Source organism: Salvelinus alpinus, chromosome 30 (assembly GCF_045679555.1).
Source record: "Salvelinus alpinus chromosome 30, SLU_Salpinus.1, whole genome shotgun sequence".
In the NCBI taxonomy this organism is placed as follows: domain Eukaryota; kingdom Metazoa; phylum Chordata; class Actinopteri; order Salmoniformes; family Salmonidae; genus Salvelinus; species Salvelinus alpinus.
The window spans coordinates 16,496,794-16,524,549 of NC_092115.1; the positions used below are offsets into that span (position 1 = coordinate 16,496,794).

Genomic DNA, 27,756 nt, shown 5'->3' on the forward strand with positions numbered 1-27,756 from the left:
TAGGGCTCAGGTCCTCCGAGAGAGAGAAAGAAAGAGAGAATTAGAGAGAGCATACTTAAATTCACACAGGACACCGGATAAGACAGGAGAAGTACTCCAGATATAACAGACTGACCCTAGCCCCCCGACACAAACTACTGCAGCATAAATACTGGAGGCTGAGACAGGAGGGGTCAGGAGACACTGCGGCCCCATCCGATGATTCCCCCGGACAGGGCCAAACAGGCAGGATATAACCCCACCCACTTTGCCAAAGCACAGCCCCCACACCCCTAGAGGGATACCTTCAACCACCAACTTACCATCCTGAGACAAGGCCGAGTATAGCCCACAAAGATCTCCGCCACGGCACAAGTCAGTCTCTCCTCAACTCTTAACCAAGAGAGACTGGTATGCATAGCATTTATATCAGCCCTCTGATTACAACAAAGAGCAAGACATGCAGTTCTGTTCTGGGCCAGCTGCAGCTTAACTAGGTCTTTCCTTGCAGCACTCGACCACACGACTGGACAATAATCGAGATTAGACAAAACTAGAGCCTGTAGGACTTGCTTTTTGGAGTGTGGTGTCAAAAAAGCAGAGCATCTCTTTATTACGGCTAGACCTCTCCCCATCTTTGCAACCATTGAATCTATGTTTTGACCTTGACCGTTTATAATCTAAGGTAACGCCAAGTAATTTAGTCTCCTCAATTTGTTCAACAAAGGCTGCACGGAAATCTAACAGTACAGTTCCCACAATCATCTTATTAACAATTTCTTTCAACCAATCATCAGTCATTTGCGTCAGTGCAGTACATGTTGAGTGTGCCCTTCTCTAAGCATGCTGAAAGTCTGTCGTTAATTTGTTTACAGAGAAATAGCATTATATTTGGTCAAACACCATTTTTTCCAACAGTTTGCTAAGAGCTGGCAGCAAGCTGATAGGTCTGCTGTTAGAACCAGTAAAGGCCTCTTTACCACTGTTGGGTTGCGGAATTACTAACGGCTTCCCCGAAGGCCTGAGAACAAAGACTTTCCTCAAGGCTCAGATTAAATATATGACAGATAGGAGTGGCTATAGAGTCAGCTACCATCATCAGTAGCTTTCCATCTAAGTTGTCAATGCCAGGAGGTTTCTCATTGATCAATAACAATTTTTCCACCTCTCCCACATTAACTTTACAAAATTCAAACTTTGCAATGCTTTTTCTTTATTTGTTTTTTTATGCATGAATACAATGGCTCACTGTTCGTTGTTGGCATTTCCTGCCTAAGTTTGCCCACTTTGCCAATGAAGTAATCATTAAAATAATTGGCAACATCAAATGGTTTTGTGATGAATAAGCATTCTGATTCGATGAAAGATGAGTTGAATTTGTCTTTCTGACCATTTCATTTAAAGTACAAGTTTTTTTCCAACATTCTTTATATCATTGATCTTAGCTTCCTAACACAGTTTCTTATTTTTGTTGAGTTTAGTCACATCATTTGCAGTAAGTCAGCCAGTCAGATGTGCAACCAGGCTTATTAACCACTCCCTTTGCTCCATCTCTTTCAACCATGCAGTTTTTCAATTCCTCATCAATCCATGGAGCCTTAACAGTTCTAACAGTCTGTTTCTTAACAGGTGCATGTTTATCAATAATTGGAAGAAGCAATTTCATAAATTCATCAAGTGCAGTGTCTGGATGCTCCTCAATAATCACATCAGACCAACAAATATTTTTAACATCATCCACATAAGAGTCACAGCAAAATCTTTTGTATGATCTCTTATAGACTATTTTGGGCCCAGCTGTTGGAACTTTGGCTTTCCTGGATATAGCCACTATATTGTGATCACTGCATCCAATGTGTACGGATACAGCTTTAGAGTAAAGTTCTACAGTATTAGTAAAAATATCATCGATACATGTGGATGATCTTGTTTCTGTAGTGTTTGTAAACACCCTGGTAGGTTGATTAATAACCTGAACCAGATGACAGGCACTGGTTACAGTGAGAAGCTTCCTCTTGAGCAGACAGCTTGATCACAACCAGTCAATATTCAGCTCCTCAAGAAAGTAGAATGCTCTGTTTACATCATATACACTATCATGCGTTTCACACACATTATTTAGATACTAACTGTTTGCACTTGGTTGTCTATAGCAACACCCCAAAAGAAAAGGCATTAGATGTGCCAAGTGAACCTGCAACCACAACACTTCAATAACACTTGACATAAGATATTCTCTAAGCATTACAGTGATATGGCTCTGAATATATACAGCAACACCTTGACCATAAGCATTTCTGTCTCTTCTATAGATGTTATATTCTTGTATTGCTACGGATGTATCATCAAATGAATTTTCTAAGTGAGTATCAGAAATTACTAATATATGAATGTTATCTGACGTTAGCAAGTTATTGATTTCATGAACCTTATTTCTAAAGCTACAAACATTATTATGGGCTGTTTTCAGACCTTTCCTGGGTAGCTTATCAGAGATTGACATAATATGGAAATAAGCAAACAAAGCAAGAGAAAAATATATATATTCCGCAGTCCATTAATCAATTGGTGTGTGTGCTGCGTGGTTGAAGCTACAAACCCATAGGCTTGGCTCTCATCCCTTCCAGGCTTCTGGGAGAGAGGGTGGACAATGAGCCTGTCATAGCAGATGTAATGTCCCCACACACTCTGGCAGCTTTCATGGCTGGGATTTCCTCTTCTGGCGCGCACATTCTGGAAAATCTTGTTGAGGACGGTATACGTTCCTCTTAAGTTCTTGGCTCTTTTCAGAACAGCTAACTTGTCCTTGAACCTCAGGAACTTGACCACTATCGGCCTGGGTCTATCACCTGGGTCTATCACCTGGGCCGGTGGTGTGTTTTCCAGTCCTGTGGGCGCGCTCCACCTCAATCTTCCTGTGGTCCATCTTCAATGTCTTAGAGATAATTTCCCTCACTTTGTCCTCAGACTCCGTTTAGGTCTCGTGGAGATTCTGCAATTCCGTCAACAACCATGTTGTTCCGTCTTGATTGTCCCTCGAGATTTATCCGTCATTGTTATCATGGATTCACACACAGAACTGATGTCCTCTCTCAATGACTTACAAATTGCTGTCATCTTGCCATTCTCCTGTTTCAACTCATTGAGCTGACCCTGGAAGAACTGCAAACTGTTCTTCAGGTCCTGGACCTCTCTGGTCAGGTCGTCCATTCTTTTATTAGCTGAATCCACCAGTATTTGGACAAAACACTTTCTATTTTCTTGTTGTTGTAACAACTGCCTGTAGATCTCTTTTTGTTAGTTTAAAATATACTTCATCTGTGATAGAGAGACACCACTGTCCTCAACGGTACTCCCGCTGGCTTTGGTCTTTGTCATGGTAGCTAGCAACGTAGGTTATGCTGTTTCTCCTCGCAGTTCCAGACAGGGCAGGTCACAGGGAAGATTGAAAACAACAAACAGCAGGGATCTAGACAGACACAAACCTGGGACATTCTGCAGTCGCATAACCGCGTCGCGGGCTGCGTTCAAGCCCTCAAGAAATCCCGCTAGCTTGATGGGCAGCTAGTTAGCAGCTACGCCAAATAGCTCCTCAGACCCGGCCTTGGTCAGCAGGATCACTGGATAGAGAGTAGCTGTCCCAGAAACTGATGCCAACTGCATCGCGGGAACCAAACTTAAAAGTTAGCTAGCTACTAAGAAATGTTCCAATACACTTTCAAAACAACAAACCAAGCTCTCCCTCATTCTGCGTTCAACAGGAAGTCCCCCTGTCCATGGAATCTTATTTATTATGATCTAATAGGCAAAACTGATCCATAAAAAGTTTGGATGGAAACCTGGTTAATGTCAAGCCATTTTGAGGATGCTGGAATTATATTTTGGATTAACGTGTGCATGACTATAGGAGACTAATCATATTAAAACATTGTGACTGGTTGTATTTATGCCACATATAAAAGGTAATACATTTTTTAAATGAATTGATAAATATTTTGTCTGTTGAAATGTTCTAGGTGCGCAAGGAATAGCCGCTCGGATTGGAGAGGAGGCAGTGTGGGTGTTAAGCTTTCCTGATTAACCGGGCCTGCCAGGAGCATATGTTGCCACATTATTTTAGGAGGACTTGGGAGAATGATTATCTGATACAGACAGCGCATTCAGTATCAGAGGTAAAAATACAGCCAGACTGGCCTGCTACTGTGCCTTTCTAGACCTTATAAACTGTTGAGAGTAGTCCACAACTGATACAAATGGAATTAAACATTCAAATTACAGGGCGTTTGCGACATTATTCAAATTAAATGTGGCCAATATAACACAGCTCTTGAAGAAGAATCTGGCCTTAATGGCCATGTACTCTTATAACCTCCACCCGGCACAGCCAGAAGAGGACTGGCCACTCCTCAGAGCCTGGTTCCCCTCTAGGTTTGGTTCCAGCCTTTCTAGGGAGTTATTCCTAGACACAGTGCTTCTACATCTGCATTGCTTGCTCTTTGGGGTTATAGGCTGGGTTTCTGTATAATCACTTTGTGACGTCTGCTGATGTAAAAAGGGCTTTAGAAATACATTTGATTTGATTTAAGGGCTGTTCTTAAACACGACACAATGCGAAGTGCCTGGATACAGCCCTTAGCCTTAACCCACAAGCTAACCCCCATGGTTACCAACATTATTAGAAGAGTCAAAATAAATGTTTTGTCATACCCGTGGTATATGGTCTGATATACCCCAGCTTTCAGCCAATCAGCATTTAGGTCTCGAACCACTCAGTTTATAATAAAAGTTGTCACATGGAAAAGTGTAGTGCATAAGGGAAGTACCAAAACACCTTGATATAGGGGAGGCGCATGCAAGCAGCTGAGGAAATGTAGCTAGGATGGAAATTATATTGTAAAACCTGCAAAAGAGCAAATGTTAACCAGGGGAAAAATGCACTACCCTCCCATGTGCCCAATAAAAAAAAAAACACACAACCCTCCCCAAAGCAAAAAATGAAGTTTGACAACCCTCCCCTATTTTAGACCACCCCTTCCCCCAGTAAATTGCGACCTGTCCCTTAACCCTTGCTTGCTAGATAGCCAGCTAGCTACAGCTAACATAGTCACGACCTCTGCCGCCAGAATAACAACAAGTATCTGTTTTCTATTGACGTTCATTTGAATAAATCCATAACAATGCGCTGAGGGTGCCCGATTTTGCCTGGAAGAGCTAGAAAAGTTTCCCTTATCCTCAGGCCACTCGAGACTGGGGATCGCATTGCATATCAAACACTAGGCTAGTTAACTAGCTAAATAGTTTGTTGCTAGCAAATCTGCCGATAAAAAAAAAAAAAACTGTTGCTGAAAACAGCTGGTCAAACTAGAAACATGTGGGAGGATTTGACAGCAGAGCGCCTCTTGCGTCATGACTGCAACAGTAGGGACCAGAGAAATTCATGTTTATCACTCACCAGGTTAGTTCACCAGATGCTCCAAAACAATGTCTCTGCAAAAACCAATCAATGCCTAGCTAGCTATTTTTTCGTTGTTTTTCCTGCATTTACAATGTATCCCATTTCAGTTTGTTTAGTTGTTAGTTTTACGGTCTGCATCTGTAGGCGCATATTAAAAGGTGTCCTGTTATCTGGTTTTAATGTCCATTCTAGAATGCTCTTCTAGCCAATCAGAAACGGGTATTGAACAATACTGTTGTATAATTTATATATTATGTCGTTCCCAGTCTGCTCTCATGGGCTGGGGACGAGGTTTAATTGATACACTATGTGCCCTTGTTCCAAATGCGCAGTTTGCGTAGGGATGCATGGGGGTGAGTCGGCGGATCAGCGGTGGAGGGAGGCTCAAAATGTTGTAGGAATTTTTTTTAAACTAGTAAGTAATCAGATTAAAGGGGTTATGTTTCAAATTGGAGGTATTGTTGATAAAACATGTTTACTGGAGAACTGAGACGAAGTAGAGACTCTGGACAGGGTGGATGAGGTTTAATTAAATGCAATTTATTCAGAGGTAAAGATATCTGAAATAGCGTGCACGGACCCTTTCATCAAGCTCAAATGGAACTCTCTGAAAAAAGCCCAGATAACAGAGTGCATATACATTTTATACAGTACAGAAAGTAGGTTGAGTCTGGAAGTTCTGGTCCTCTGGTTGGTTCTGATGAGTTGGGCGAGGTCTCCTTCAGGCCAGTATCACTGTCCCATTGGCTCTGAGTAGAGTTCTTTGTCTTCAGAAATGTTCAGCTAAAACAGGAGATTAGGTGTGTGCGTAGATGTTCCTATTTTGACATTTCTGTGTGTCTCTGTAAAATGTTCAGACTGAAGAGGAGTTTTTGTGTGTGCGTAGATGTTCCTGTCTTATCTGTGTTTATGAAAGGTTTACGTCAGCCCTCTGTCCTTGGGTATGTGTGTGTCTCAGTTTCTCGTGATATGCAGTACCCGGCACCACTTTTCTTATCAGTCTTTATGAAAAAGGCCTGTGTCAGCCATCTGTCTCTGGGTGTGTGTGGGTTTCCGTATCTGCTATGAGTTTGTGAGTAACCCTGTTTGGAAAGAGTTTAGTTATAACAATGTATTAGCAAATATGCTTGTGTTATAATAAATGATATTTATTACAAATCCCTCTCTTCACGTCTCCAAAGAGACGTGACATAAACTAGGTAAAAGTAAGAAAAGCAAAAGTAAACAACCAGGGAAACTTTCTCAGAGAGAAAGTTTTAATTCCCTCTCTTCACGTCTCCAAAGAGACGTGACATAAACTAGGTAAAAGTAAGAAAAGCAAAAGTAAACAACCAGGGAAACTTTCTCAGAGAGAAAGTTTTGATTCCCTCTCTTCACGTCTCCAAAGAGACGTGACATAAACTAGGTAAAAGTAAGAAAAACAAAAGTAAACAACCAGGGAAACTTTCTCAGAGAGAAAGTTTTAATTCCCTCTCTTCACGTCTCCAAAGAGACGTGACATAAACTAGGTAAAAGTAAGAAAAGCAAAAGTAAACAACCAGGGAAACTTTCTCAGAGAGAAAGTTTTAATTCCCTCTCTTCACGTCTCCAAAGAGACGTGACATAAACTAGGTAAAAGTAAGAAAAGCAAAAGTAAACAACCAGGGAAACTTTCTCAGAGAGAAAGTTTTGATTCCCTCTCTTCACGTCTCCAAAGAGACGTGACATAAACTAAGAATGGCGTTTAATTAGTCATCAGTCCAATAGCCTGGCTCAGCATCCTCCAGGGCAAGCATAGGAAACATCTGTCCCTTCTCTGCCTGGTTGGGATCAATAGCAGTAGTTATGATCCTAGTGGTCAGCGTTCGAATACATGGAATGCAGCAGCATCCACAAAGCACCAGTATCGCAGTGAAGACAGATATAGATACCAGTATGGAGGAAACAAGCATCTTATATTTCCCAAACGCATCCATCCAAGAGTCCCACATAGAGGTGTCAACCCCGGAGTGGTGCTTCATCTTCTCATTAAGTGTACGAAGACCCTCTAAGGCAACAGTAAGACTACCATCAGTTGCTGTGTTATTGGGAATGAAAGTACAACATTGCTCCCCGAACATGGCACAAACACCTCCGCGTTCAGCCAACAACATATCCACCGCGATTCTATTTTGGAATGCCATCAGGGATGTAGCTGCCAATTGTCCATGGACCGCCTCGAAACCTTGTTGAGTCCAATTACCTAATTTTTTAACCAAAAAACGAGAAAATGTTAAACCCTCAGGTCCATCCCTCTATACAACCTGTACCAGGTGGGCTCGTCGCCACCCGGGAACTTCAAACCTTCACAACAGGGAGGACAAACATCACTTTTTATTCATTCGACAACCTCTACTACAGCAAACCAAGGGTCCTCCTCTGTCAGGCCCACTCTCCTGCGAAAGCTTGATTCCGTATCAGCCTCTCCAACTGGAGCATCAAGCAACGGCATCATACCAGAGGTCCTTGCCCCATCTGTAACAGACTTCTTCAAACAAGGTATGATACAGGTAGCACAGCACATGAGCATAAGAAAAACAACAACTAGAGTCAGAAATCCAGTAACCATCATTGTAGTGCCAGTATCCATCATTGTAGTGCACTTACCAAACCAACCACCCAGCCAGGGGAACAGTCCACTCTCCTCCACACCTGCAAGACCCTCCATCTCCACCGATAACCTTGCCAACCCACTCAGAGCTTTTTGAAATGCTCCCATCCGGACTAGTATTGTTAGGGACAAACGTGCAACACTGTTCTCCAATCATTTTACATACACCTCCCTGGTTGGCCAGTATCATGTCTAGTGCTAGCCTATTCTGTCTAGCAGTTCGAGAGGTGGCATCCAATTGTTCAGCCATCCCCCTAAGTGCAGTGTGGGTGTAGTTGACAAATCATTGTTGATTATATTAAAGATAATTGATCCAGGCATTTTGTTTAGTATCACCAATAGCTGGGCCAATGGTGGGCATCAGATGCCACAGACCATCATTTCTGTTTAATGCCTGGAATTCGTGGGGGGACCCCTATTGGGACCCCCAACAGGTTGGTGTGGATGTTATCTGTACCCTCGGACCAAGGAGCGTCACGGCTCTGCCATCTCCTGGGTTGGTTCCGAGCCTCTGTGTCATGTGCAGCTCTCAGAAGTTGGTCAGCTGTAACCTCAATAATAGGCAATGGTGTTATCAGACTGGCCAAAGCACATGTGCCCTGACAATCTCCTTTCAAAATGGGGTCAATCGCCTGGCAGGTCCACACATCCACCATACATCAGCAACACCTCCAGTTAATAGTGGCATTGGTGATGCAGGTAGCAGTAGGGAGCCTCCCATAGTCTATACCCCTACCTGTACCAGTGTTACAGCTGTAATATCCCCCATATGCCTTAACCCCCCATGGTGTCTTCTGGGGAGGGACTTCTGGGAACACAAGACTCAGAGTTTTACACAGGGTTGAATTTGGCTTAAACTTTCCAATATGCACATCCAACCTTCCCCATTACTTAGGGCAAATGGGTGAGCAGCCAGAATAGGTCTGGCATGTCCACATACGACACAGTCCTTTCTATTTATTGTTTTGCAGGCCAACCACATATTCTCCCTTTCCTCATAACCAGTTTCAGTCCCCAATTGTTCACTATCTGAGATGTCTTTTACATTTATTACCTGTCCCAGATTGGAGAGCTTAGGTGGTGGTGTGGGACTTGGTCTTGAAGTGGTGGAGGAGGCCGGCTGAACCCTGGTCCGTTGGAACTGGTGGTGGTTCTGGCAGCACCGTGATGGTAACATCCCCATCGTATCCTAAACAGACAGCTCAGGACCACAAGCAGTCCTGTAAAACCCCATCCTCTCCCAGAGAACACATCATCAGCTAGAGACCAAGCAACACTTTCACTTCTATGAACGTACACAGTGAGGAAAGGTCGGGGTCAGGGAATTCTTCATTAAGGAGTTGACCCCTGAGCTTTATTAGCATCAGTTCTTCTCCTTAACTCTGTGATCATTCGGCAGTGTCAGTGTGTCTCACCCTCCAAGTGCGATATGCCCCCAGGTCGAGTGAATCACCTTCTCCTTTAATTCATCTGTAACGCATAAAATCCTGGACATACAGGTTTGGTTAACCACCAGTTTCTCATTTGTTTTATCTGATTATATATTTAACTTCTATACCTATTTGTTAGCTATAATTATTATTTTATTTTTTATTTTTTTATAATTAGTTTATTATCCAATAGGCCCCATCCTATCCTAGACCACAATGTACCCATCCCCCTCTTGATACCTGGCTCTAGCCAGGTAACAACCTTACCTATTCTAAATAATGACTTAGGTAAGAATAGTAAAATATTCTTATGTTCTACATTATCATGTAGGAGCGCCCCTTTCATGTCTCCATTCAGTAACTGTTATCTACCCATTCTGTTATCCATGTCCTGGCGCCCCTTCCGAAACTCCCCTCTCTGCTCTCAAACCTTCAAGGTCTCAGCAGTGTAGGGAGGGCCTGTCTGTCTTCCCTTTCCCTTATCTGTCTGTAACAACTGTTTTGTTTCCAAATTTTAACTAAATGTCTCACTGTTTGGCTTCATCTAAACTCATGGATTTTTAGAAAAACATGTCTATGGTGGCAATTTCTAGAGTCCTTACATATTAATTTACCTCAAAACCAGTATACCAAATGACCACAAATGCTTTATCTACATGACCATCCCCCGAAGCTGATCAGACTTCAAGAGACAGCCATGATGCAGGTCAAAGGTTACAACACCCCCTTACATTCGTGTTCCATACCATGTCTAGACCTATTAAAGAACCCCTTATCTTTAAAAATTAAACATTTCCTTGTCTAATTAAAACTCAGAAAATAAAACTCTGAATATTCCATATATGAGTGTGCCCCTTTAAGATACCTTGTCTCTGGGAACATGTAAATCCCCTTAACCCAAACGTTTACTACAAACAAAACATAATTACATAGTTATACCTGTCACAAGAATTTAAAACATGGCCAAGAGGATTAAGTCCTCACCACATTAAAGCTCAGGCTTGGACTTAGGTACCGAGCGGCGACCAGTTAAAAAATAGTTATTAACCTGACCCGGATTTGCCAATTCAGCACGAGCTCCCGAATGATCAAGCTCAGTTTAATTCCGATGCTACCTAGAAGGGTGTCCGAGGCGTGTACGAGGTTGCCAACAACTTACATCTTCAACTTACACTAACTTCTAGTCCCGGACACTGATACAAACTTGAACAGACACTTCAATCTTATGGATACTCCTAGTTCTAGCAACTAGCCCCATTTCTAAGATGTGTCATTACTTCTCACTTATCTTACGGATACTCCTAGTTGCAACTAGCCCCGTTTCTAAGATATATCAGAATAAATGGCAGATATCTTTACACAAGTGCCTTCACATGTAAATACTTTATACCCTGCCATTGGACCTTGTGATTTGTTGTACATCAAGAGCGGGCATATGACCTCCCTCTCTTGGTGTACCACACATCTATCTTAGCCTTCAAAGTCTGATTGGCCCTCCCACGAGGTCTTGAGATTGGGGCCTGTACATTTATATTGTTCCTTTCCCCCTGCCCTGTCCTGTATTTTTTGTTCTAGGTATTCATTGAACTCTAGTTTTGGGCCATTAGCGGCTGCCATGGTAAATTTCAGGATCAGGTTTGACTATCTTAGTGCACTTAGCCCGTCACTGGCCGAGGCCAGCAATGTATTCTCGGTGCTGACACCGACTTATCTCTGGTGCCCCACACTCGTACACAAAGAATTATTTACAGCAGTTATTACTGTTAAACAGATTTTGTTAATCGAGTTGTTATATATTTTCCCAGAAGGTATCAGAATCGCCCTTCTGGAACAATATATCTACGAACTCAAGCGCTGCTAAAATAATTATCAATTCAATTATAGGAATTATTTTGCAAAAGTTATCAGCGTTTTTCAGTTTTTCGAGTTGTTATATATTTTCCCAGAAGGTATCAGAATCGCCCTTCGGGAACAATATATCAACGAACTCAAGCGCTGCTTAAATAATTATCAATTCAATTATATGAATTATTTTGCAAAAGTTATCAGCGTTTTTCAGTTTTTCGAGTTGCCATATACTTTCCCAGAAGGTATCAGAATCGCCCTTCGGGAACAATATATCTACGAACTCAAGCGCTGCTAAAATAATTATCAATTCAATTGTAGGAATTATTTTGCAAAAGTTATCAGCGTTTTTCAGTTTTTCGAGTTGTTATATATTTTCCCAGAAGGTATCAGAATCGCCCTTCGGGAACAATATATACACGAACTCAAGCGCTGCTAAAATAATTATTAATTCAATTGTAGGAATTATTCTGCAAAAGTTATCAGCGTTTTTCAGTTTTTCGAGTTGCTATATACTTTCCAGAAGGTATCAGAATCGCCCTTCGGGAACAATATATACACGAACTCAAGCGCTGCTAAAATAATTATTAATTCAATTGTAGGAATTATTCTGCAAAAGTTATCAGCGTTTTTCAGTTTTTCGAGTTGCTATATACTTTCCAGAAGGTATCAGAATCGCCCTTCGGGAACAATATATCAACGAACTCAAGCGCTGCTAAAATAATTATCAATTCAATTTTAGGAATTATGGAAATACCAACATCACAATAGAGGACAAATACAAGTCAGTTTTCAGCTCGGCGGCTGCACCACGGGCCAAAAGAAAACTCAGCTGTCCTCCCAAAAGTTATCAACTAGTGAGTCTCGTGAAAAGGCCAATCTTACACAACATTTCAAATTAACATTTCCACATTTAGTTTTATTACATAACAACACTAACACATTGATTGCAGGTTAAGTTCTTCACAGTGCATTTAGTTAAGTGCCACGTCAACCATTCGCCCGACTATCTGAACTTGTATTTTTGTTTTATTTTGTTGATTCCCCCTAGGTAACTTCCAAGTGTTTTAACCAATCAAATGTTGTTAAGTCTGGGGAACCTTTTCTAGACTTGGATTCTCACGGAATTCTCACTCAACCCGACTGTCTGAATCTTTTTATCAAGTCAGTTACAATTATCTTCTACCCGACTATGTGGATTTATCACAACACCCATTTACTTAGATTCTCACGGCTTCTACCCGACTATATGAATCTGAGTCTCACGGCTTCTACCCGACTATGTGACTCTCTATATCTCAGATATCTTTACATGTTTACTTTTACATTTACAATAGACATTTATCATAAATTTGACAGTAACCCATACTCAACCTCAGTACTTCTGATCTTTAATTTGGATTTTCCTAATATACAATATGCAGATTTTTGATTTAACAGGTTTCTGCTTACCTTTGTTTTGTAGGCCTTATAGATCAGTTTCCTGAGGTGAGCTAGATTCCCGGCTGCTCCTTCGACAGGTCACCCTTCCTTTCTGATCCGTCTCTCACTTGTCTCTTTTCTCTATCAACTTTTTATGGACCGAATTCAGAGAAGAAAACCATCCTCTGCTACCATTTGTTGATAAAACATGTTTACTGGAGAACTGAGATGAAGTAGAGACTCTGGACAGGGTGGATGAGGTTTAATTAAATGCAATTTATTCAGAGGTAAAGATATCTGAAATAGCGTGCACGGACCCTTTCATCAAGCTCAAATGGAACTCTCTGAAAAAAGCCCAGATAACAGAGTGCATATACATTTTATACAGTACAGAAAGTAGGTTGAGTCTGGAAGTTCTGGTCCTCTGGTTGGTTCTGATGAGTTGGGCGAGGTCTCCTTCAGGCCAGTATCACTGTCCCATTGGCTCTGAGTAGAGTTCTTTGTCTTCAGAAATGTTCAGCTAAAACAGGAGATTAGGTGTGTGCGTAGATGTTCCTATTTTGACATTTCTGTGTGTCTCTGTAAAATGTTCAGACTGAAGAGGAGTTTTTGTGTGTGCGTAGATGTTCCTGTCTTATCTGTGTTTATGAAAGGTTTACGTCAGCCCTCTGTCCTTGGGTATGTGTGTGTCTCAGTTTCTCGTGATATGCAGTACCCGGCACCACTTTTCTTATCAGTCTTTATGAAAAAGGCCTGTGTCAGCCATCTGTCTCTGGGTGTGTGTGGGTTTCCGTATCTGCTATGAGTTTGTGAGTAACCCTGTTTGGAAAGAGTTTAGTTATAACAATGTATTAGCAAATATGCTTGTGTTATAATAAATGATATTTATTACAGTATGGACAGTGGTCCGGCATTCGATTGCAAGTAAACAGCGATATATCTCCTTTACCCTTTTCACTGGGAGTAAGGACACTAGAAACACACAGCAATATGCCAGTTGACCTGAATGGGTATTGGAAAATGATCTCTAATGACAACTTCGAAGAGTACTTGAAAGCCCTCGGTGAGTTGTCCCACAGTCTTTTATGGATGGTTTGCCCTTAATGACGGGGATTCAAACTTCAGTCAAAATGGATAATGCGCAAGGATACCTGCTGGACCACTGCGCCATGGGTTCAATATTCCAACTATAGACCTAGCGAACATTACTATTCTGAATATTTAGAGACATATATAGGGTTATAACATTTAGTAGTTTGAAAGTGTTCTTATTGGAGCACTGGTGTAGATACTGACAATTGTTGTGTCACTTAAAATAATGGTTTCGAAAGTGCCTCATATTTACAAAGTCTCCCAAAAAGATTTTCGGGAGTTGGATCCAGTTAAAGCCTATAGGCTACAGAAACAGGTTATGGGAGAATGAATGTGACATTAGGCTATAGATGAACGTAGCCTTCCTGCTCCTCTTGTGTTGATCTATTTTCTCTCTCTTCTTTCCTTGGGGACCTATCACACAGATGTAAATGTTGCCATTAGGAAAATTGCCACTTTGTTGAAGCCCGACAAAGACATCAGTGTTGATGGTGACCACATGGTCATCAAGACCCTCAGTACCTTTAAGAACTACAACATGGATTTCCATGTTGACAAGGAGTTTGAGGAGGATCTGTCAGGGGTGGATGACAGAAAATGCATGGTGAGTTGACGAAAACATTTCCATCACACATTCAGTGTAGACTAGTTTTTGGCTATCAACGGCTATAAAAACGTATTTCTGGAGACTGGAGAGAGACGCCGAACAAGGAGAAATATTGATGTTTCAGTAGTGATTTGATCAATCATATTCCCTCAAGTGCAGCGTTTTTCAAACTCGGTCCTGGGGACCACAAGGGGTGCACATTTTGGTTTTTGCCAAAACCCTGCTCTAGTGTGATGGCAGTCCTTATGTGTCCTTATAATTGATTGAGGTACCACTGTGAACACAAGGGGCCTTGAGTTAATATAATAATATATTCCATTTAGCAGATGCTTTTATCCAAAGCGACTTAAAGTCATGCATGCATACATTTTCCGTATGGGTGGCCCTGGAAATTGAAGCCACAACCCTGACAGGTGCAAGCACAATTGTTCTACCGCAATTGTTCTACCAACTGAGCCACAGAGGACCATACTTGAGACTAAGGGGGAAGCAGTAGATGGAATCAGCAACAAAGCTAGAGAAGACACTGGAGTCCTTGAGAACACATACTCTAAGGGCTTTTCGCACTACTGAGCCGATCAGAGCAGTGCTAAACCAAGCTGTACTGAGCTGGCCAGGTTACGTATTCATCATAGTTGCTGGAACTGCTGAAGAGGACAATGTGAAAAGAAAATATCCAAGCCAGCACAGTAAGGTTTGGGTCGGCCTAATAAAATCAGGCAATAGAGGACAAGAGCAAGGCGAGAAGGTTAGTTAGTAGCTCAGAGACAAACTTGTACGATTAAATTTTTCCTCTGATTACATTTATTCTCTGAACTGATCAGGATCTGCATATTTTTCTCCCCAAAAAAGATCTGCCCTTGTAAGCCGATATAGACTGATTACTTTTCAAGCCCATAAGCCATCCCCTTGTGTGGTGCTGCGAGTACCATCAGGGAATGAAATAGCGTAATCTGTTATTGACCAATGAGCCAACTATATAATGTTGTACCTTATGATTTGTGAGTCCAATTGATAAATACTTTACTATACCTTTATAACTATTTACAATTAACTCCTGACTTGTTTATGTCATGAAAGAGCTGGTGTGTATAATATCTGGTCAGTATTGTGTGTGTATATACAGTGGGGAGAACAAGTATTTGATACACTGCCGATTTTGCAGGTTTTCCTACTTACAAAGCATGTAGAGGTCTGTCATTTATATCATAGGTACACTTCAACTGTGAGAGACGGAATCTAAAACAAAAATCTAGAAAATCACATTGTATGATTTTTAAGTAATTCATTTGCATTTGCACTAGAATGCTCCTGTTGGTATGAATATGAACTGGCTTGGTGTAGTGTTTTGAAAATGCTGATGGGTAAAGTGATCATATCAAAATGGTTGACTACTCTCCCTCTCTGAGTCCCATATACAGTGCCTTGCAAAAGTATTCATCCCGCTTGGCATTTTTCCTATTTTGTTGCATTACAACCTGTAATTTAAATTGATTTTTATTTGGATTTCATGTATTGGACATACACAAAATAGTGAAATGAAAAAAATTACTTATTTAAAAAATTCTAAAAAGAAATGACAGGAAAGTGGTGCGTGCGTATGTATTCACCCCCTTTGCTATGAAGCTGCTAAATAAGATCTGGTGCAATCAATTACCTTCAGAATTCACATAATTAGTTAAATAAAGTCCACCTGTGTGCAATCTAAGTGTCACATGATCTCAGTATACATACACCTGTTCCGAAAGGCCCCAGAGTCTGCAACATCACTAAGCAAGGGGCACCACCAAGCAAGCGGCACCATGAAGACCAAGGAGCTCTCCAAACAGGTTAGGGACAAAGTTGTGGAGAATACATATCAGGGTTGGGTTACAAAAAAATATCCAAAACTTTGAACATCCCACAGAGCACCACTAAATCCATTATAAAAAATTTGAAAAGATAATGGCACCACAACAAACCTGCCAAGAGAGGGCCGCCCACCAAAACTCATGGACAAGAGCAAGGAGGGCATTAATCAGAGACGCAACAAAGAGAACAAAGATAACCCTGAAGGAGCTGCAAAGCTCCACAGCGGAGATTGGAGTATCTGTCAATAGGACCACTTTAAGCCGTACACTCCACAGAGCTGGGCTTTACGGAAGATGGGCCATTAAAAAAAAGCCATTGCTTAAAGAAAAAAATAAGTAAATATATTTGGTGTTCGCCAAATGGCATATGGGAAACTCCCCAAACATATGGAAAAAGGTACTCTGGTCAGATTAGACAAGAATGTAGCTTTTTGGCCATCAAGGAAAACGCTATGTCTGGCGCAAACCCAACACCTCTCATCACCCCAAGAATACTATCCCCACAGTGAAGCATGGTGGTGGCAGCATCATGCTATGAGGATGTTTTTCATCAGCAGGGACTGGGAAACTGGTCAGAATTGAAGGAATGATGGATTCCGCTAAATATAGGGAAATTCTTGAGGGAAACCTGTTTCAGTCTTCCAGAGATTTGAGACTGGGACTGAGATTCACCTTCCAGCAGGACAATGACCCTAATTATACTGATAAAGCAACACTTGAGTGGTTTAAGAGGAAACATTTAAATATCTTGGAATGGAAATCCTGGATGGAGCAGGACCCTGGACAAGGGCTGGGGAGTATCGCTGTCCGAAGGAGGAGATAGAGGCAGCGAAAGCGGAACGGCGACATTACGAGGAGTTAGCTCAACGTAGCAAGCACGAGAGGCAGCCCCCCAAATTCTTTTTTGGGGGGGGGCACACAGGGAGATTGGTGGAGTCAAGGTTCAGACCTGAGCCAACTCCCCGTGCTTACCGTGGGGAGCGTGTGACTGGTCAGGCACCGTGTTATACGGTGATGCGCACAGTGTCCCCATTGAGCAGCCACAGCCCGGAGCGCTCTGTGCAATCTCCCCGCAGTTGCCGTGCTAGAGTGGGCATTCAGCCAGGACGGTTTGTGCCGGCTCAACGCTCATGGCCTCCGGTGCGTCTCTTCGGCCCAGGATATCCTGCGCCAGCTCTACGCACGGTATCCCCAGTTCGCCAGCACAGCCCAGTGCGGCCTGTTCCAGCTCCCCGCACTTGCCATGCTACATGGGGGATTCAGCCAGGACGTGTTGTGCCAGGTCTGCGCTCCAGAGCTCCTCCACGGCTCAGCATATCCTGCGCCGGCTCTACGCACTATGCCTCCAGTGCGCCGTCATAGCCTAGTGCGTCCCGTGCCAGCTCTCCACACTCACTGAGCTAAAGTGAGTATCCAGCCAGGATGTGTTGTGGCAGCTTCCCTCACTAGGCTGCCAGTATGTCTCCTCAGTCCGGTGAGACCTGTTCCGGCTCCACGTACGAAGCCTCCAGCGACTGTCCCCAGTCCAGAGCCTCCAGCGACGATCCGCTGTCCAGAGCCTCCAGCGGGGGTTCCCAGTCCAGAGCCTCCGGCGACGATCTGCAGTCCGGAGCCTCCAGCGGGGGTTCCCAGTCCAAAGCCTCCGGCGACGATCTGCAGTCCGGAGCCTCCAGCGACGATCCATGGTCCGGTTCCACAGAAGCGGAGGGATCAGCGGAGTCGCCACCGAGATTAGATGCCCACCCGGACCCTCCCCTATAGGTTCAGGTTTGCTGCCGGGAGTCCTCACCTTTGGGGGGGGGGTACTGTCACGCCTTGATTTGGGGTGGGCATTCTATGTTCTCTATTTCTTTGTGTTTGGCCGAGTGTGGTTCCCAATCAGAGGCAGCTGTCTTTCATTGTCTCTGATTGGGAATCATACTTAGGCAGCCCTTTTTCCCTCCTTCAGTGTGGGATCTTGTCTTTGTTTTGAGTGCATGTAGTTTGCACGACGAAGCTGTTCGGTCGCTGTATTGTTTATTGTTTTTTGGTGTACATTTAAAATAAAGAAGAATGTATGCCTACCACGCTGCACCTTGGTCTCCTTCCGACGACAAACGTTACTCTGTGATATGACTTAAAGATTGCTGTACACCAGTGGAACCCATCCAACTTGAAGGAGCTAGAGCAGTTTTGCCTTGAAGAATGGCCAAAAATCCCAGTGGCTAGATGTGCCAAGCTTATAGAGACATACCCCAAGAGACTTGCAGCTGGAATTGCTGCAAAAAGTGGCTCTACAGAGAATTGACTTTGGGGGGGTGAATAGTTATGCACGCTCAAGTTTTCAGTTTTTTTGTGTCATTTCTTGTCTGTTTCGCAATAAGAAATATTTAGCATCTTCAAAGTGGTAGGCATATTGTGTAAATCAAATGATACAACCCCCCCAAAAAATACATTTTAATTCCAGGTTGTAAGGCAACAAAATAGGAAAAATGCCAAGGCGGGTGAATACTTTTGCAAGCCACTGTAGGTCTGATACTCTACAGTCGTGGCCAAAAGTTTAGAGAATGACACAAATATAAATTTTCACAAAGATTGCTGCTTCAGTGTCTTTAGGTATTTTTGTCAGATGTTACTATGGAATACTGAAGTATAATTACAAGCATTTCATAAGTGTCAAAGGCTTTTATGGACAATTACATGAAGTTGGTGCAAAGAGTCAATATTTGCAGTGTTGACCCTTTTTTTTCAAGACCTCTGCAATCCGCCCTGGCATGCTGTCAGTTAACTTCTGGGCCACATCCTGACGGATGGCAGCCCATTCTTGCATAATCAATGCTTGGAGTTTATCAGAATTTGTGGGGTTTTGTTTGTCCACCCGCCTCTTGAGGATTGACCACAAGTTCTCAATGGGATTAAGGTCTGGGGAGTTTCCTGGCCATGGACCCAAAATATTGATGTTTTGTTCCCCGAGCCACTTAGTTATCACTTTTGCCTCATGGCAAGGTGCTCCATCATGCTGGAAAAGGCATTGTTTGTCACCAAACTGTTCCTGGATGGTTGGGAGAAGTTGCTCTCGGAGGATGTGTTGGTACCATTCTTTATTCATGGCTGTGTTCTTAGGCAAAAATGTGAGTGAGCCCACTCCCTTGGCTGAGAAGCAACCCCACACATGAATGGTCTCAGGATGCTTTACTGTTGGCATGACACAGGAATGATGGTAGCGTTCACCTCGTCTTCTCCAGACAAGTTTTTTTTCCGGATGCCCCAAACAATCGGAAAGGGGATTCATCAGAGAAAATTACTTTACCCCAGTCCTCAGCAGTCCAATCCCTGTACCTTTTGCAGAATATCAGTCTGTCCCTGATGTTTTTCCTGAAGAGAAGTTGCTTCTTTGCTGCCCTTCTTGACACCAGGTCATCCTCCAAAAGTCTTCACCTCACTGTGCGTGCAGATGCACTCACACCCACCTGCTGCCATTAGTGAGCAAGCTCTGTACTGGTGGTGCCCCGATCCCGCAGCTGAATCAACTTTAGGAGACGGTCCTGGCGCTTGCTGGACTTTCTTGGGCGCCCTGAAGCATTCTTCACAACAATTGAACCGCTCTCCTTGAAGTTCTTGATGATCCGATAAATGGTTGATTTAGGTGCAATCTTACTGGCAACAATATCCTTGCCTGTGAAGCCCTTTTTGTGCAAAGCAATGATGACGGCATGTGTTTCCTTGCAGGTAATCATGTTTGACAGAGGAAGAACAATGATTCCAAGCACCACCCTCCTTTTGAAACTTCCAGTCTGTTATTCGAACTCAATCAGCATTACAGAGTGATCTCCAGCCTTGTCCTCGTCAACACTCACACCTGTGTTAACGAGAGAATCACTGGCATGATGTCAGCTGGTCCTTTTGTGGCAGGGCTGAAATGCAGTGAAAATGTTTTTTGGGGATTCAGTTCATTTGCATGGCAAAGAGGGACTTTGCAATTAATTGCAATTCATCTGATCACTCTTCATAACATTCTGGAGTATATGCCATCATACAAACTGAGGCAGCAAACTTTGTGAAAATTCATGTGTCATTCTCAAAACTTTTGGCCACGACTGTAGATGGAAAATTACTGAGGATAATAGCAGACAATATTGCCACTTCTATTTGCCACATCTTCAATTTAAGCCTACTAGAGAGCGTGTGCCCTCAGGCCTGGAGGAAGATAAAGTCATTCCGCCACCCTCAAATAGCCGACCAATCAGCCCGTTCCCAACCCTTAGTAAACTTCTGGAAAAAATTGTGTTTGACCAGATACAATGCTATTTTACAGTAAACAAATTGACAACAGAATTTCAGCATGCTAATCAGGGGGGACACTCAACAAGCACAGCACTTACGCAAATGACTGATTGGCTGAGAGAAAATGATGATAAAATGATTGTGGGGGCTATCTTGTTAGACTCCAGTGCAGCTTTTGACTTTATTGATCATAGTCTGCTGCTGGAAAAACGTATGTGTTATGGCTTTACACCCCTTGCTATAATGTGGATAAAGAGTTACTTGTCTAACAGAACACAGAGGGTGTTCTTTAATGGAAGCCTATCAAATATAATCCAGTTAGAATCAGGAATTCCCCAGGGTAGCTGTTTAGGCCCCTTGCTTTTTTCAGTTTTTACTAACGACATGCCACTGACTTTGAGTAAAGCCAGAGTTCCTATGTATGCAGATGACTCAATACTACACACGTCATCTACTACAGCGACTGAAATGACTGCAACACTCAACAAAGAGCTGCAGTTAGTTTCAGAGTGGGTGGCAAGGAATAAGTTAACCCTACATATTTCTAAAACTAAAAGCATTCTATTTGGAACAAAACACTCACTAAACCCTTAACCTCAACTAAATCTTGGAATAAATCATGTGGAAATTGAGCAAGTTGAGATGACTAAACTGCTTGGAGTAACACTAGATTGTAAACTGTCATGGTCAAAACATATTGATAAAGTAGTAGCTAAGATGGGGAGAAGTCTGTCTATAATAAATCGATGCTCTGCCTTCTTAACAACACTATCAACAAGGCAGGTCCTACAGGCCCTAGTTTTGTCGCACCTTGACTACTGTTCAGTAGTGTGATCAGGTGCCACAAAAAAGGACTTAGGAAAATTGCAATTGGCTCAGAACATTGCAGCACAGCTGGCCCTTGGATGTACACCGAGAGCTAATATTAATAATATGCATGTCAGGGACTGGGAAACAGGTAAGAATTGAAGGAATGATGGATGGCGCGGTATTGACATTTTGAATGCACCGAGCTGTCTGTCTAAACTACTCGGACACAATGCATACCCCACAAGACATGCCACAAGAGGTCTCTTCACAGTCCCCAAGTCCAGAACAGACTATGGGAGGCACACGGTACTACATATAGCCATGACTACATGGAACTCTATTCCACATCAAGTAACTGACTTAAGCAGTAAAATTTTATTTAAAAAACAGATTAAAAAAACACCTTATGGAACAGCGGGGACTGGGAAGCAATACAAACGTTGGCACAGACACATGCATACACACACACATACGATAACATACGCACTATACATACACATGGATTTAGTACTATAGATCTGTGGTAGTGGTGGATTAGGGGCCTGAGGGCACACAGTGTGTTGTGAATGTATTGTAATGTTTTAAAATTGTACAAACTGCCTTAATTTTGCTGGACCGCAGGAAGAGTGCAGCAGCGAATGGGGATCCATAATAAATATAAATACAAAGATAGATGTCAGCCTTTCCTCACATTCTGATCTCATTCAAGTCCTTTGGCATATTATTTGCTCCTGTACTCTGAACAATATATGAAAAGTTATTTTACTCTGCTGAGAAGTGTGGTTGCAGGTTTCTGTCTGTATACACTGAATGTACAAAACATTAGGAACACCTTCCTAATATTGAGTTCCACCCTCTTCTGCCCACAGAACCGTCTTTCGGATGGGACGTTAAACGGGTGTCCTGACTCTCTGAGGTCATTAAAGATCCCATGGCACTTATCGTAAGAGTAGGGGTGTTAACCCCGGTGTCCTGGCTAAATTCCCAATCTGGCCCTCAACCATCACGGTCACCTAATAATCCCCAGTTTACAATTGGCTCATTCATCCCCCTCCTCTCCCCTGTAACTATTCCCCAGGTCGTTGCTGCAAATGAGAACGTGTTCTCAGTCAACTTACCTGGTAAAATAACGGATAAATAAATAAAAATAAAAAAAAGAACAGCCTCAATTCGTTGGGCATAGATTCTACAAGGTGTCGAAAGCGATGCTGGCCCATGTTGACTCCAATGTTTCCCACAGTTGTTCCAAATTGACTGGATGTCTTTTGGGTGGGGGACCATTCTTGATACACACGGGAAACTGTTGAATGTGAAAAAACCAACAGGTTTAAGGGATCATAGATTTCACCTGGTCAGTCTGTCATGGAAAGAGCAGATGTTCCTAATGTTTTGTACACTCAGTGTATGTTCTCCCTGTAAGTTGTTCTACATATGGTTGTGGATGCTATGTGTGTGTTGATGTGTGGGTCATGCTCCTAGAATGCATAATAGTGTCTCTCCTTTCTTCCCGTAGACCACTATCTCATGGGAGGGGGACAAGCTGGTGTGTGTTCAGAAGGGAGAGAAGGAGGGCCGAGGCTGGACCCATTGGGTGGAGGGAGATAGGCTTTATTTGGTAAGAGAGTCTATTCATTCATGTCATTTGAATGCAAGTCTACTTCCTCAGTTCCTGATTTTACTTTTTGTCACAACAAATCTCAGATCAGGTGATTTAAAACATGTACAGTGGGGAGAACAAGTATTTGATACACTGCCGATTTTGCAGGTTTTCCTACTTACAAAGCATGTAGAGGTCTGTAATTTTTATCATAGGTACACTTCAACTGTGAGAGACGGAATCTAAAACAAAAATCCAGAAAATCACATTGTATGATTTTTAAGTAATTAATTTGCATTTTATTGCATGACATAAGTATTTGATCACCTACCAACCAGTAAGAATTCCGGCTCTCACAGACCTGTTAGTTTTTCTTTAAGAAGCCCTCCTGTTCTCCACTCATTACCTGTATTAACTGCACCTGTTTGAACTCGTTACCTGTATAAAAGACACCTGTCCACACACTCAATCAAACAGACTCCAACCTCTCCACAATGGCCAAGACCAGAGAGCTGTATAAGGACATCAGGGATAAAATTGTAGACATGCAACAGGCTGGGATGGGCTACAGGACAATAGGCAAGCAGCTTGGTGAGAAGGCAACAACTGTTGGCGCAATTATTAGAAAATGGAAGAAGTTCAAGATGACGGTCAATCACCCTCGGTCTGGGGCTCCATGCAAGATCTCAACTCGTGGGGCATCAATGATCATGAGGAAGGTGAGTTATCAGCCCAGAACTACACGGCAGGACCTGGTCAATGACCTGAAGAGAGCTGGGACCACAGTCTCAAAGAAAACCATTAGTAACACACTACACCGTCATGGATTAAAATCCTGCAGCGCACGCAAGGTCCACCTGCTCAAGCCAGCGCATGTCCAGGCCCGTCTGAAGTTTGCCAATGACCATCTGGATGATCCAGAGGAGGAATGGGAGAAGGTCATGTGGTCTGATGAGACAAAAATAGAGCTTTTTGGTCTAAACTCCACTCGCCGTGTTTGGAGGAAGAAGAAGGATGAGTACAACCCCAAGAACACCATCCCAACCGTGAAGCATGGAGGTGGAAACATCATTCTTTGGGGATGCTTTTCTGCAAAGGGTACAGGATGACTGCACCGTATTGAGGGGAGGATGGATGGGGCCATGTATCGAGAGATCTTGGCCAACAACCTCCTTCCCTCAGTAAGAGCATTGAAGATGGGTCGTGGCTGGGTCTTCCAGCATGACAACGACCCGAAACACACAGCCAGGGCAACTAAGGAGTGGCGCCGTAAGAAGCATCTCAAGGTCCTGGAGTGGCCTAGCCAGTCTCCAGACCTGAACCCAATAGAAAATCTTTGGAGGGAGCTGAAAGTCCGTATTGCCCAGCGACAGCCCCGAAACCTGAAGGATCTGGAGAAGATCTGTATGGAGGAGTGGGCCAAAATCCCTGCTGCAGTGTGTGCAAACCTGGTCAAGAACTACAGGAAACGTATGATCTCTGTAATTGCAAACAAAGGTTTCTGTACCAAATATTAAGATCTGCTTTTCTGATGTATCAAATACTTATGTCATGCAATAAAATGCAAATTAATTACTTAAAAATCATACAATGTGATTTTCTGGATTTTTGTTTTAGATTCCGTCTCTCATAGTTGAAGTGTACCCATGATAGAAATTACAGACCTCTACATGCTTTGTTTGTAGGAAAACCTGCAAAATCGGCAGTGTATCAAATACTTGTTCTCCCCACTGTATATAGATGTGGCTTTAGATAAATAGCAGAGTAAAAAACGACACTGACCTCTACAATGACCACCGTATGACTACCTTGTCGTTGCGGATTTTCATTGCTATATGATTATTGTCGTCAAAGCTGAGTAAAAGGCGGTGGAGGCTGCTGAGGGGAGAACGGTTCATAATAATGGCTGGAACAGAGCGAATGGATTTGCATCGAACACATGGGAACCATGGAAACCAAGTATATGATGTTGTTGATATCTTTCCATTTATTCCGCACTAGCCATTACCACATGCCCGTCCTCCCCAATTAAGGTTCCACCAACATCCTGTGGTAAAAGGCATCTGACTGCCATATTATTTAGTCAAAGTGATTCTAACAGATGTTCGCAATCATTGGCCATGAAATTATTCATCAGCAGAGTGGCTCACTGGAGTCACTAATCCCCGGAACACTGAACAGCGGCCTCTGGTGGTTAGAAATATAACTGCAAGTACAAGTGCTTTGACTATGATTATTCTCCATAGAGGAGATCGAAATTTTTATTAATTTATTTTTTTCTTTTCTTTTTTTCTTTTTTAAATTTTATTATTATATATATTTTTTTAGGGGTGGATCAGCTTAATATTGCGGAAAGAATGTTGCTTCCAATGTAATTGTCTGCATCATTTCCAATCCCCCATATTTTTTGGGGTAAATATATATATCCATACACGCATGCATACATATACACATATATACATACACATACCTATATAGACATACATACTTTTTTAAAGAATATACCTTTATTATTATTCCCCGCAACCCTACCACCGCTCCCCCAATTGGAGTAAACTAATAAACACTTCTGCTTTTACCTTCAATTTATACATCTTATACCCATTTTACAGACACAGTCTACTTTATAATAGTTCTCTCTTGTTTGTTCTTAGTCCTTCCTCTATTTCTGTTGTCCATCCAATTTTATTTCCACTTGTAACTGTGCTATTTCACAAAAGCTCCGCACCTATACACATTTCACAGATCCCGTATGCCCTACATTGTTTATCTTGTTATTAGTCCCACCCTTCAGTTCCACTCAACCCTTCCCATCTATCTTCCAACATCATCCATTTCGGATTTTTATTTGCCATATATTTTTCAACTGTGCTGTGATGCTTCACAAAAGATTTGAACCTTCCTATTCTCATAGCTTCTACAGATTGTAAATTAAAAATAAACAGTTTTGCTAAAATAATTATTATATTATTGATTGATTGACTATGGCTTTTAAAATCCCCCAGTATTGCTATCTGTAGCGTTAGTTCTAGGCAAATGTTGCAATTCTTCAGCCATTCCTGGACCTGTGACCAAAAACGAGCTACATATGGACAATACCAAAATAAATGATCTAATGACTCTGCCTCCTCACAACAGAATCTGCAGAGCTGGGAAGATTGTATACCCCATATATATAACATTCTATTAGTTGCAAGAATTTTGTACAGTAATTTAAATTGAAAAATTTGAAGTTTTGAATCGGGCGTTGTTTTGCGTATCAATTCATAAACCATGTGCCATGGAATGGGTACATCGAAAATCTCTTCCCAACTATTTTGCAATTTATATGGCACAGCTGTCAGTTTTTTGGTCCTTAAATGAAATTGGTATATGTTTTTATTTATCACACTTTTCTTTAACCATTTATGTTCTTTAATACAGGGCTGACATACAAGTTCCTTACTTTTTTCCCCTTCTACTTGCCTCTTCCATTTTTGTGGTAATGCTGCAATTAATTGGTTGTAATTTTGGGTAGAGCAGACATTTCCATATGTCTGTGTTAGCTGCATGTGTGACATAACTCCACCAGTCCTATTTATGATATCATTCACAAAAATTATACCTTTTTTAAACATTTCTTCGATAAATACAGTTTTTTTATCAATTACTATATTTGAATTAGAGGAGATCGATTTAGTTTTTTTTTTAAATACATTTTCACAGCTGTTTACCTCAATTAATTGTGATAAGGGGGTTCTTTTTTGCTTTCTACACGAACAAATCAATAATTAAAAGGATTTCTAAAAAATCTGTTCTCTCTGCAGGAGCTGAGAGCATGTGGAGCTGTGTGCAAACAGGTCTTCGAGAAAACTTAAACCAGCCCTGGAACAACAGAACGGTACCCCTTACCTGAGAGTGCAGAGAGACACGGACACGACCCCCAACCTGAGAGTGAAGAGAGACACGGACACGACCCAAGCCTGTGACAGAGAACCACCTATTGTACACATCCGTCCATCAATCCATCCTTTCATTCATCCTTCCTTATTTCATTCCATCCTTTCACATTTCATTCCATCAAGACTGTTGCCTTGCCCCACCAAAGTCAAACTATCCACAACAGGGGTGAGCTTCCTAACAAAAAGGAAAACGGTTTATTATTAACCTCCAAATGACCTTCAATGCCATGCAACACTCCTTCCGTGGTCTCCAACTGCTCTTAAACGCTAGTAAAAACAAATGCATGCTTTTCAACCGTTCGCTGCCCACACCCGCCCGCCCGACTAGCATCACTACTCTGGACGGTTATGTTGTGTTATTGACTGTATGCTTGTTTATTCCATGTGTAACTCTGTGTTGTTGTTTGTGTCGCACTGCTTTGCTTTATCTTGGCCAGGTCGCAGTTGTAAATGAGAACTTGTTCTCAACTAGCTTACCTGGTTAAATAAAGGTGAAATAAAAAATTCAAACATAATTTCCTTTTCATCAGTGGTACTGTAACTCTGTTTCAGGGTGGCCGGGTGCTCCTTTGATGAACATGTTTTTTGCGATTAGTGCCTTCATTTCTGATGATGCGCCGGACTGAAGACTGACGGTGAACTTGACCAGTAGGAAGGAGGGTTTCAGCAGAGTGAAGGTGTGGGTGAGAGAGGTAAAGAATGTAAAGGAAATGCACAGGCAACAGAAGATGTGACAGATGGCTATGATGACTCAGATACACTGGGCCCGATAGCCATCTTGTTTACAGTGGCTTGCAAAAGTATTCACCCCCTTGGCATTTTTCCTATTTTGTTGC

General features: G+C 42.3%; 1 protein-coding gene across 3 annotated transcripts in view; it reads left to right on the plus strand.

Annotated features, from left to right (window-relative positions):
* Positions 1-27,242, plus strand: part of LOC139560559 (retinol-binding protein 1-like) — a 38,654-nt gene extending 11,412 nt beyond the window's left edge. The window contains exons 1-4 of one of the 3 annotated variants that reach the window (XM_071377445.1): positions 13,660-13,823; positions 14,278-14,456; positions 22,896-22,997; positions 26,786-27,242. In XM_071377445.1, the coding sequence (XP_071233546.1) occupies positions 13,751-13,823; positions 14,278-14,456; positions 22,896-22,997; positions 26,786-26,836 (405 nt within the window). In that variant the 5' untranslated portion in view covers positions 13,660-13,750 and the 3' untranslated portion in view covers positions 26,837-27,242. Of the gene's footprint in view, positions 1-13,659; positions 13,824-14,277; positions 14,457-22,895; positions 22,998-26,785 lie in introns of those variants that run through there. The other 2 variants (XM_071377442.1, XM_071377444.1) reach the window with 2 other exon arrangements.
* The last annotated feature ends 514 nt before the right edge of the window (positions 27,243-27,756 follow it).